Here is a 12290-nt window from a genome sequence, read left to right as displayed (position 1 = left end):
GCTCGTTTTTCTTCTTCATCCGCTCCTTCTGCCTGCCCTGGTCTCCCTCCTCCAAGTAGTCTTAAATAAATCCCCTCGAAGGTTTGCCAAAGTTTTCCGGATCGCTCCTCGTCTTCTGCAACCCGGGCAAGACATCGACGTCAACTACAGCATGCCACTCGGAATTTTTCTTCGATCCTAAATTCTTGCAGCAACCGCTTCAACTTTTTTTCTACACCCGTACCTCTGCCTCGGACCGAGCCTGGTATTATTTCTATCGATATTTATCTAGTTGTTATTCGCTCACTGAGAAAAATTTCAAATTTTATATACCAACTAGAAAAATTTCGATTGCGGTAAAAAATGAAAACAGTCAAAGAATGAGCGGTAACCGGAACTAAAACCTTTTCTCAGTGTTTTCTTTTTCGCTCCTGCATCGTTTTTCTCATTGAATATAATAATTGATACGAAACATTCTACTGCTAAAGTAATTCGAAATTCCGTAAGAACAAAGTCACGAAGATATTTGCAAAATTTATTCTTAGGTTTTATTAACTTAGTTGAGCTAATCTGCACTTTAATTTTCGGAACACAATGTCGAATTAAAACTCTTCTAAATTCATCGATTTCAATAAACTCACCAAGTCCCTTCGGTAATAATTTTTCTCGATTTGTTTCCGAGTGTGAAACGATAAAAAAAAATAGCACATTCTTTCTAATAGATTCAAGTTTAAGGTACCCGCAAAAAAGCCGGAATATTTTTAATTATTTATCGAACCACAGGCCAAAAATTTTTAGTAACATAGTAATACTCAATTTCATTCATTACCGAACTGGATATGGTGTGAAAAAAAAAAGTTACCAGAAATAAAGAACAAATAAAAATAAAAGAACAAAAAACATTGTTATAACAGAAGTTTTGAATCAATTGATACTGTATATCGTTTTTTTTCTCCTGATATTTGTTATTCGCTAAAGGATAAGAATTTGGAAAATATTATCGTGAATTGTGAATTTGTCTTTAGCTTTAGTTAGGTTACGAATATAGAACAAAAAAAAAAAAAAAAGAAAAGAAACAAAAATCTATACTTGAACAGAAGTTTTGAATCAATTCATACGGTGTATAATTTTTTTCCCTGATATTGGTTATTCGCTAAAGGATGAAAGGTTGAGTAATATTGTCGTGAATTGTGAATTTGTCTTCGGTTTTAGTCGGGTAAATTTTAGCGCTAGTTTTCAGCTAGTTTTTAGCTAGTTTTCGAGTCCACTCCAGAATGCGGGTACTTTTCTTACGGCACCTCTGTCAGGATATATACTTTGTACCGTGTACTATTGTACGTAGTTCTAGTGGTTGTGCAATAAACAACAATTTCCTATCTTCTTTAAACGGTAAAAATCCAAGCACAAAGTGAATAATTGAGCGAATACTTGCCGTTCGTCTGGCTGACTCGTGAAGGAATAACGATGGCTGGAATTATTTGGAAGAATTCCTATGATCGATTCTGGAAGCCTAATGTTCGTCCTCTGGAAATGCCACGTGTAGCAGCCCCCGAGACGTTATTTTCAGGTTCCTCAATTCAGTAATTGGGTACGGCGGAGGGTTCGGGTCCAAGAAGCGTACAGCGAAGCTCGCAGTTTGTGCGTGGGATGAAAAAAGAGCGGAACTTTGTATTTGATTTCATGGAAAGGCCCGAGACGACCCGTATTCCAAATTTTTATTTATTTATTCATCTTCTTCCTCTTCCGAGGAACCGAACGACGGGAATTCTATTCACAACTGGCTGGGACGGACACGGTAAAGTAAAAACAAAAACGTGACGCAGGAAGGTTCAAAAGTTTTAGTCAAACTAGTCTAGTTACGTGAAACTAAACAAGTCCCCACGATACGGGAAAAAAAAAAAAAATACTAAAACACCGAAGGACATTATTCTACTTATTTTCCTTTTTTTTTTTTGCTTTTTACCAAAAAATCCATCCTGCTAGTACGATTACGATAAACGAGAGTAAATTTAAGGATTTGCAGGAAATTCATTGATTATTAAAATGAACTATTTTTGATTGGTTGCTAACGAGCGGTGTCAGATTTTTTGTTTGAAAAAAAACAAATTCGGATGATCGAAGTGAAAAATGTCTGGGTAAAAACTTTTTACGCAAGCACAGGTATCATACTTTGTATATTAAATTGAACCTGATTAGCCTCAATTTCGTTTTTCAAACCTTTTTTCCGTCATGTTTTCATTTCAACGAATATTCGACCCTGTATTTTACTATTGGACGTCCCCGTTCATCCTCATTAAAACCAGTTTCTGTATAATTTCAGGTGGAACGGGAATGTTTCAAATTTTTTCACAAAACTGCCTAACAGCGACTAATTAAGTCCCTTTGTGCGGTGTATATATCTCGTTCAAACAGAGAGAGGCAGAGAATTGTTCAAAGTATACGTAATACGTATAATCTAACCATCCATGATCCAACGAAGTGAAAATATTCCGTCGAGTTCCAAAAAGTTAGTATATCATTAAAAAGCCTTTACAACTTGACTTCCTCACTGAAAAAATCTCAGCTTTCATATGAAAAACTCGAAAGTAAGATAAACTTTCGTAACGCACGAAAACAAGTTTTTTTTTTTTTGCCCGAAAGAGATGTTTTGAGATTGATTTCGAGTAGTTATCCAGAAATAAATAACGTTCTCGGAAAGGTGAGAATTTTTCGCATTAGATATCTATATTTCCATAATTTCTTTATACCGACCCACGAAGTTGTCGGAATTTTTTTCCAATTTTTTTAGCCACCGGTTAAATTTGAAAACAAATTGAAAAACCAATTCCGAAAATGACATTTTTTTTAAATCTGAAAAAATTCACGCAGAATCTACAATTTGAAATGTGATTTTTAATCACCACACGATAATGGGATCTCAATATTTTCCTATTTTTTTTCAGCAAGTTTTTACTTTTCCCGTGTAGGAATCGAAATTTTTTTTTTTTTTTTTCTCTTCTATTCCCCGATCCAAACAGATCACGAAATCATAGAGATAGTCTGACTTTGCAGTCTGTTCAGATCGAGGTAAACAAAAAACAATACCGACATGGAAAGACTAAAAACTTGTAAAAAAAAAAAAAAAAAAGGAAATATTTGAGACCCCATTATCGTACGGTGCTCAAAAGGTCGCATTTTGAGTCACAGCATCGTTGCGAATTTTTTTACGATTTTTAAAAACGTCGTTTTCGTGATTGGTTTTGCAATTATGCATAAATTTCACCGGCGGCGAACAAAATGCGAGAAAAAAAAAACAAACAAAAAAAAATCCCGGGACCATTTTTTTTGGATCGGTAAGAACATGATACAAAAAAAAAAAAAACGATCGGAATCGAAGAGGACGAGGTACGTCGTCCGCTAATTTGTCTTGGAATGCCCCACATACAAAACTGACCTAAGTCGGGTTCTCGAGCTTTACGCGCTTAATTGTCGACCGTTGTTGGCAAATTTTGTTAACAGTGCGCGATTCGGATTTTTGGCGTTCATGGCAAACGCGGCCCTCCCCTCTCCATAATTCTATATCTCTCCATTGAGATACTCCTCACCCAAAACTCGCCCCCCACCCCCCGTAGTATCCCGTCCCATTTACTCCCGGCAACCCCTGGCCAAATGGGGCGCTGGTTCGGAGCCGGTGAGAATAGTCGCTAACCGAATCCTGCAACGCTTCTGCAGAGTCTTTGACGAGAATTAACTATCGCCCATTCATTCTGCCATTAAAGAGGCCGGGACGAACCCTCGAAAAACTCGTCAAAAGCTGACTGGCTGCAGGCTATTTTTTTCATCCACTCAGGCCTCTCGCCATCAAGCTGCAGCATTCATCCTAGTGGGTATTACCGACCGTTTCTCTCCCCCCACCCCCCCACCCCTCCGCCACGGCTTGTTCACCGTTCGAAATTTGAATGAACCGTTTACCCGTACCGTTTCCGAGAGGGAAATTAATCAACCCTTGTACGTGTTATGTACTAAAGACGATGACGTGTTTTTTTTCCCGGGAAAAGACTTATCGAGCGTTTAAGGTTTATTTTCGCGCTTTACGAAACGGATGTTTGTCCGGTAAACTTTTCCCCTGGCTCAATTTACCAGACGAAGTTAAACGGTCGGTCGGAAGTTGGCCAAATTTATTACGAATTTGTTTAATCAAAGACTTTTGTCATCTTGGGTGTAGAATTTTCAGTACAGTGCGGATCGAGAATTGTCTTCTGATTTATTCGATCAACAGTGATGCGGTTAAAAGGACAAAATCACTGATCAAAATTGACCAAAACGATACGATGTCTCGTGAAATTTTCGCGATCTGATCCATATTGAATAAATTCACAGGATTTTCTCCTGCTATGCACAAGGTTTTGTATAATTTTACGAATTTGAAAATATCCCACAATGATTTAAACACTCTTCCAAATTTCATAAGAAGCTTATATGTAAGACACCGTAAAGTATCAAAAACTTTGTGGAATTGCGTGAATCACTTGAGAAGAACCTACAAGAATCATTAATAAACGACTGACAAAATTCGCCAAAATTTGACATATTATTCCCAAATATCCATTTTACCTTATTCAATATTTTTCTTTTCGTGTCCAAATATTTTATTCTGAAACAACCACCTCGAAACTCTCAATTTTTATCCCAATCCCTATCTACGCAATATAAAACAGCTCAACTTTGAAATCAAAAAACTCAGTGACCAAACGGGGAAATCGTTTTCAAACTTTGTAGAACTGTTCAAAATTATTCAAAAAATTATATAACTAAAACTCATGGGAATTAAACATTCCCGAAATTACTGCGCAAATACCTTAAGAATGTACAGAAGGGCACTGCTTCAAGCCCTCGAGGAAGGTTGAGAGTTGCGAAAGGTTGCCCTCCGCCACTTGAGGCCAAGGATCTATTGGATTCTTTGTAAGGTAAGTGTACCAGTTTAACTCTGCCCCAATCCTTGACCAATTCCATTTGTATCTGTTTGATCCTTAGTTCTAAAATGACCAAAAAATAAATTTGCACTGTCGAACCCTCCAGCAATTGGTTCTAGTAATGGAGAAATTAAAAATTTGAGCGGTGAAAATATAATTTTTGAAAACGAAAGGGTCAATAATTGGTTCTAAACGTACCGATACCTGGTACACTTACCTTGAGTGCGAACTGCGACGAACGGAGTACGCCAAGTTGATAGGCTAGTTATCGGTTTACGAGGACGGGGAGCTAGACGAGCAAGAAAAGCTTAAACCGCAGAGGACATACACAGATGACAGATAGTCCAGAGATGGAGAGACAGATAGGCCAGCCGGCCGATGGAATGTGGGTGAATACACAAAGACCAGAGACAAGATGGTGAGAGAAACTGTGATATTGCCGAGAATACCCAACTCACCGCCTTGTCGCCCAGCTGCTCAACTCTGCAGTGAAGAAACGCCGTCTGGCCAACAGCCGCAGTAACGTTTCGGGGCACGTTGTACTCAAAGTACGGCCATCCACTGATGTTGTGCTGAGTAGAACCCGAGTAGGACCCGACTGTTGACACTTCGATGCCTTGACCAGATCCGTAACCTGCTGTTACAACAAGGAGAACCAGAGAATGATTAAACACGTTGTCAAGACCCATTCAGAACGGTCACTTAACTCACGCCCGGACTTGACACTCGACTTTAGTCGATTACCCATTCAGACGGAACGCTTTTCCCGAAAACATTAGTAAAGTTGCGAGATCCGAAGTCCACTTATCTGTTTTCAATCAGATCGATGGACAAAAAAACGGTCCAAGTTCCGAAATCGTAAACTTCGGAAGATGGATGTGATTACAGAGTAAAATCAGATCAGGGTGGGTCTCGTCATTGCTGATTTCACATCCATTTACGTGTTACTCAACTTTAGAGTAGGTACATATGATACGTGATCGGATGTAGTACGATATCTGATTATACCATCGACGAATAAGATCTATTCGATGTGAAAGCAAATCAAATTACGTATCAGTAAATGTGGTCAGTATTTATCTCATAAGGAAGGCATCCCAGATCGATCTCTCCGATTTGATTTCTTTTGTAATACGTTATAGTACACTAAAAACTAAGCGACACGTATTTCTTTTTTTATCTTCCATCCAACGTGTTAAAGGGGTGAAACCACTCTCCAAAGTAAGGCATGCCAAGAGGTGATTTAGCAGTTTGTTTTTTATTTATTTTTCTTAGTTGAGAAAATTACATTTTTCATTACTCCTTGAGAGGAAACTTTTCTAGCTGGATTGGTTAGAAAACATTATGTTCTTGTGGGTGAAACCGTCAAATCGTCCCTTGGCATGCCTTACTTTTCGAGGCTGATTTCACCCGCTTAAAGTGTTTAATGGCGGATAAAAAAAAAAAGTGTCGCTTAGTTTTTAGTCTACTATAACATATTACAAAAGAATTCAAAACGAAGAGATCGAACTGAAGTACCTTGTCAGGTCCAATCGTATAATAAAGAGCTAATTCCGAGGACATGTAATTAGATCTGACCAAATATGATGTGAATCTGATTTTATAAAACCGTATTTGATCAAATATAATGTCAGATCTGTTGAATGAAAGAGAACAGAGTTCAACACTTGGGTAGGTATATTTAAATTATTCAAATTCGCACGAATGGCTACATAATCATATGTATTTGGACCCATCATTTGGTGTAATTGAAATTGACGACATCTAATGAGATCTGATCTGATATGGACAAACATCAGACCTGAATGCATGTACTGATTCAAGTACCAATGTACTACTTGGTATGGTATTGCACGGAGTTGCGTCATTCACGGAAACATTTTTCTCCGAGGCTGTATCAGAGATGTTCTCAAGGATCAACTGACAGCGCAGTGAGACAGAGGGGAAAAGACGTGTTCGAAAGCACCGTGAAACGATGTCGGTCAACGATTTGGTGGTTTGTTTAACGTGGAAGCCCCGGGATCACGTACCGCTAAATCTGATCAGAGGAAAAGCACCTACAAGCAAAGGTTCCACGTGCCACGTCGTCCGGGTTAACGGACGAGTATGTGAGCTTAAACCGAGGTCACGAGTTCTATAGACCAAAATTCGAAATCAACATCAAAGCCAGGTAGCAGCTCGAGGGAGCTTCAATAGTTTCTATGGGGCGGACGTGTTGAATACATGTTGAATTTCACCCATTTCACGACCTTGTATACAGAAAAGCGTATGATAAGCTTAGTACACTGATCAACACCGCGCAAACGCTTTTTCACCGATTACTGGCTCGCACTCGGATCACCTTTTAATCTCATCGTGTTCATCGTGATGCACTGTTTTTTATTCGTTTTAGCCACGCACCCCGTGTCACAGGAAGTGATGTACCATCGAAAATAAATTCGCACATAAAACGTTAGGATTTTTTAATATTTACACCGGTCAACACTAATTTTTAGTCTGGGTTCTAGATGTCAAATTTTTGTTACTTTGTCGTAACTAATAAATGAAAAGATCGTTCGATTAGGTAAAGTTTGTTTTTGTACAAACACGAAGGATGTTTCGGATTTTAAGAAGAGTTACCTATTTTCTCAAACATTTATCGTAAATAACAACTAAACAAACTTCAGCTTTACATTTAAATCACTTTTATTCAAAAATAATAACTAATAATAATAGCTACAAGTGAAAATGAATTGATAGAAAAAGTCTAACAATGAATATTTTTTGTACTTCTTCTATTTTCGTATGAACTTTCTCGTATCAAACCCCAAACGTAATCTCCCATCATGCTCTCATTATACTGCCCCTAATAACGTTAACAACGATAAAGTCCATCGTATCTGGGTGAAAACGTTTTCCTTTTGCTTCCGAATAGGCATCCGTATTAGCTATCAACCAAAAGCTTCAAGACTTATTTATCGACGTGAAAAAGACAAAGAAAAACTTTAAAAGTAATTGATAAAGATTTTGGTTATCATTCGATGTATAGAATCGGAATATATTCATCTCACTGGATCCGCAAGAAATTTTTTTTTTTTTGTTGACCCGTGTTACCAGAGTGTATCAACACTCGAATTTAATGTTTTCAGCATGATATCGAGAATTTCAAATCACCCAAGAATCTTTGCGAAGGGTGTGACTAGACCGAATAGACAAACTAACCTCGTCACGAATACTATAAACGAATCGCGTTCGCTTTCACACACTAAACTATGAAGCAGAAAACTCATGGCGTATTGAAATTCAGTGATTAATAAACACGCATGCGCAAAATCGCGTGATTTCATTGGTAGATTCAGATGATTCGCATCAAGTCTTGCGTCTGTTTGTCAGATTGACCAACTCAGCAGCGGCCAAACGTTAACTATCGAAATTCATAAACGTTGCGAGGTTATGTCGCATTGAAAATTTTACATGACCGAAATGTGAAGAGTCTGCATTCGAGTCAACATAACCTCGGAACGATGACGCTTATTGACAGTTCACGCCGGAGCCAAGAGCCAGAGACAGAGTTGGCCAGCTTGCCAAAAAAAAAAAACGAACAACTCAGCGCATGCGCACTAAGGTGTTCAGTACATCATAAAACTGTGACACCGTTTTGGTTACAAAGTACGAATTTTCTCGTCATGTGTATTTTTTTTTTTTTTCCATATTCATGTGCGGATTAGTCGGTCTAACGTGGAAAGGCATTTTCAAAGATTTCACAAAACTTTCACTTTATTGATAACATTTTTTTAATTAAGTCTTCGTCTAATTTTTCAAGTTGCAGAAAATTTTTACGATGGATCGCGAATTCCGCTAAATGTCAAAACGCTTGCACAGTCTTCCCGAAAATTTGATAAGATCGAAGTTATTTTCGAAAGATCAGACAGATTTATTGGAGCCTCAATGAATGTACGTCGGATTTGATGCAGTTTCGAGAAACTTCACGAGATTTCATACCAGGGTTTTATAACTTTTAATAAGATTTTATGGAAGCTTCGTAGCGTACGTTTCACGAAATTTCATCCAAGACGACTTTCCGAGATCACAACTGCGAGTTATTTATTAACGTGTAAAGAGAGTGAATAATTCCTAGTGTCGTAAAATTTGAGGATATATACAGGATTGCAGTGTTTCGAATAATCTTAGAAGTGACCATTTATTATCACGTACCCCCTGAAGTGAATTTTCGCAGTGAAACCTTTTGAGACATTGAATAATGTATGTAAAATAATGTAATAATGTAATGTATAATGTGAAAATTTGTAATGTATTTGTATAAGGTATACGCATGACGTATGGAGGTAGAAAATAAACAACGTTTGATAAATTTTTTTTTTTCACCCCCCCCCCCCCCCCCCCCCCTCTCTCTTTCTCTTACTCTCTTTTCCGCCATCCTTAAAGCCAGCGGAGCGTGTGGCTGGCAATAAGAGAAACCAGACCGCACCGCCGAGTCCGCCTATACCGTTTTGATAAATGTAGCTAAAATACAATAACAAAAAATAAGAAAAAATAGGCATTTTATTTTAACGGCGGGAATCCGGAGCCCCGGGAGTCGGTAGCCGAGGGATTTCGATCCCGTATTTTATTTCTTGCTGCAATATAACAAACTGGAGACGACCGACCGCGTTATATGCGCCCTCCACTCTTACCGTTACGACCATTTTCACTATTCCCGTTATTATCATCGTTATACGTGCCTTATATGCTTTTATCCTTTTATTTCGCGGCTATTAATTCATGCCGAGAATACGTACCTCCCTCAGCCTGCAACTCGTAGCTTTAAGCATCGAGGGACCCTGAGAACATTTCTTGCTCCGCATCTTCGGACTTCTTCATCCAGACTGTAACAACTTGTCTAACATCGATCGAACTACCGACACGCGTATCCAATATTTTGCAGAATTTACCAGATCGAATTCGCCAAATTTACTGAAAAACTTTCAAATGACAACCAAAAACCGCGCACTTGCTTATTACCAAAAACGTGACTTGTTCATTGATCAAATGACAGGAGCGGCGAAATTTAGATTCAGCAAATTTCAATCGATTATTGAATTACTCCTCAAGTCTTGTGAAACCCAAAGAATATACGTGTAAACTTTTTACAAGTTATTATTCTTTCACTCAATAAAGTCAACGAAAACACACGTTCCATGTTAAAAATCTTCAGTTCGGCTACGTGTTATCATTTATTTGGGGAGTTACTCTGCTTGCGAGAGAGGTAGCGAACGCGACGCCATCTAGCGGTGAAACGCGACGCGCCGCTTCATTTTGTAGTAAGACACGTGCGGACGGAAGAAACAGTCGAACGATGTCTCAAATACGTTGGCCTACACTAATTGGAACTAATTGGATTCTTTCAACTTGTGTATTTTTTCTACGTTTCCTCTTAATCTCCTTCTCCCTCTCTTTCTCTCTCTGTTACATTCAACTAATTACTATTTTGCTTATATTTGCTTTTAACTTTTTGATTTTATTTTATGTTAATTAGCAATCATAGCTATCATTAGATTAATTTTTTAACGTGGGTTATACCAGCTGTGTATCTTTTTTTCCCCAAAGTTTTCTAGGGTGTAAAATATAAGATCTATCTATTTTTTTTTTTTTTTTTTCTCAGTCGCGTAGCAACGATCGTTAAAATATTTCCACCGCGGCCGGATTCAGCTTCCGGCACTCAGCCGTTTTGAAAACGCGATCCCGAGGCAAGTAGGCAGGCACCGTGTACCAAATACGCTTTAGAGAATTAACGCTTTAATTAAATATTCCACTTTTGGTGGGCCACTTAAGATTATGAAGTTGTCATTCAGGAGCCGCGTCCTCGTCGAGCTGCTTCGGGGAAAACTTTATTCTTGAGAAATTGAGAGCAAGTTTCGTCCTCTCGGTGCTTATTATGTGTAGCTACACGGAGCCGCCGCCCTCGTCTGGACTTGCTCTGAAGTTGCCTGCAAAACGCGAATCGAAGGGTGGGACGAGATGACCTTTATCGAAGTTCCAAGCCCCTCTTTCGACTAGGTACGAATAGATTTACGCTAATTGATGAGGGGGCGAGGCTCGTGACGAACGAGAACAGAATTAAAGAAATCGGGCATCTCCGCGAGTTCGAGGACCGGGATGAAATCTCGAGATTAGTTCTCCGCTGCGAATTCTTCCCCCCTTCGCCGCTCTTCTCGCTCTCTCGCTCTTTTCGTCTCGATGCAGTATACACACATATGTTTCTCTCTTTTTGCCAGCTCTCTCATGCCGATCATGTATAATGATCCGATAGCTTTCAGATACACACGCCGTCCGATTTTTCTATCTTTGAAAGTCATGGGCAAATAAAACATGAGAAGATCACGCTCCGCTTCTTTCGGCAAAGTCAAAGGTTTTGCTTGCCCCAGTGATTCCACAAGTTCCTCGATTTCGTTTTATTTAAATTTATATCAAAGGCTGTTTTCAGTTTGATTAAATACTATGAGCAGTAAATCAGCTAATTATTCTGAGAAATATTTTTCTCGACATACAGATATTCGTAATCATTTTACGCGATAAACAGTTTTTAATAAGATCATAGCGTCTTGTTACAATTCGAGAAACTCTTCTATGCAACGTACTATTTATATACATAAACGATTTTATGATATTTGAAATCCTTGTTAAATTTTTTTACAATTCCTGTTATCTGTGACAGGCAGAAAAAAATTATCACAGCGTGATTATTTGGAACAAGCAAGTGGATTATTGAATTTCATTCTGATTCAACATTTTTAATTCAGTGTATATGTATCTTTCATTGAGTAAGAAAAATTAAACGGAGCTACACACTTTTTATCTAAAGAAAACTACAATTGAGTTTAGTAGTATTGGAAACGTGATCAAGTTTTGGAAAAATTGAACACTACAAGAATGCAAGAAAGCATTAAATCCTTGAACTTATAAATGACTTGAAATCAATTTCCGTATCGATGAAAAGAAATGAGATTACACCAAATCGGAAATGTACAAATTACCATTTTTCATCCAACTAACTGTTGCTTTTCGTAAAATCGTTCAAGTTCAGATATCAATCCGATGTCGAACCCGCATTTGAAAAAAAAAAAAAAAAACTTGTACAAGGGAGAAATTTCTGATCAGAGTTTTTTTGACTTGCAATTATTTGAATTCCAGTGAGCATTATTTACTTCAAAATCTCTTATTGAGATAAATTCACCTTTCGTAGAATAAACAACATTTTTTTCGTTTACGTTCTAGTTACAAAAGCGCCACAATAGAAGAAGAAGAAAAAAAACAGAAACTCAGTTAAACGGATATCGAGTCAAAGTTTTTTCGTATACCTGCAGGCGCGTCGGGCAAAGG

General features: G+C 38.1%; 1 protein-coding gene across 3 annotated transcripts in view; it reads right to left on the bottom strand.

Moving 5' to 3' along the window:
- LOC124186453 (zwei Ig domain protein zig-8) overlaps positions 1-12290 on the bottom strand; it is a 365445-nt gene that overhangs the window by 261407 nt on the left and 91748 nt on the right. For 2 of the 3 annotated variants that reach the window (XM_046578193.1, XM_046578192.1), the window contains one exon: positions 5390-5568. In XM_046578193.1, coding sequence (XP_046434149.1) covers positions 5390-5568 — 179 coding nt within the window. The remainder of the gene's footprint in view (positions 1-5389; positions 5569-12290) is intronic. The other variant, XM_046578194.1, reaches the window with a different exon arrangement.

This window comes from Neodiprion fabricii, chromosome 7 (genome assembly GCF_021155785.1).
Source record: "Neodiprion fabricii isolate iyNeoFabr1 chromosome 7, iyNeoFabr1.1, whole genome shotgun sequence".
Classification (NCBI taxonomy): domain Eukaryota; kingdom Metazoa; phylum Arthropoda; class Insecta; order Hymenoptera; family Diprionidae; genus Neodiprion; species Neodiprion fabricii.
The sequence above is the reverse complement of the archived record's forward strand: the minus strand, read 5'-3'. Positions and strand labels throughout refer to the sequence as shown.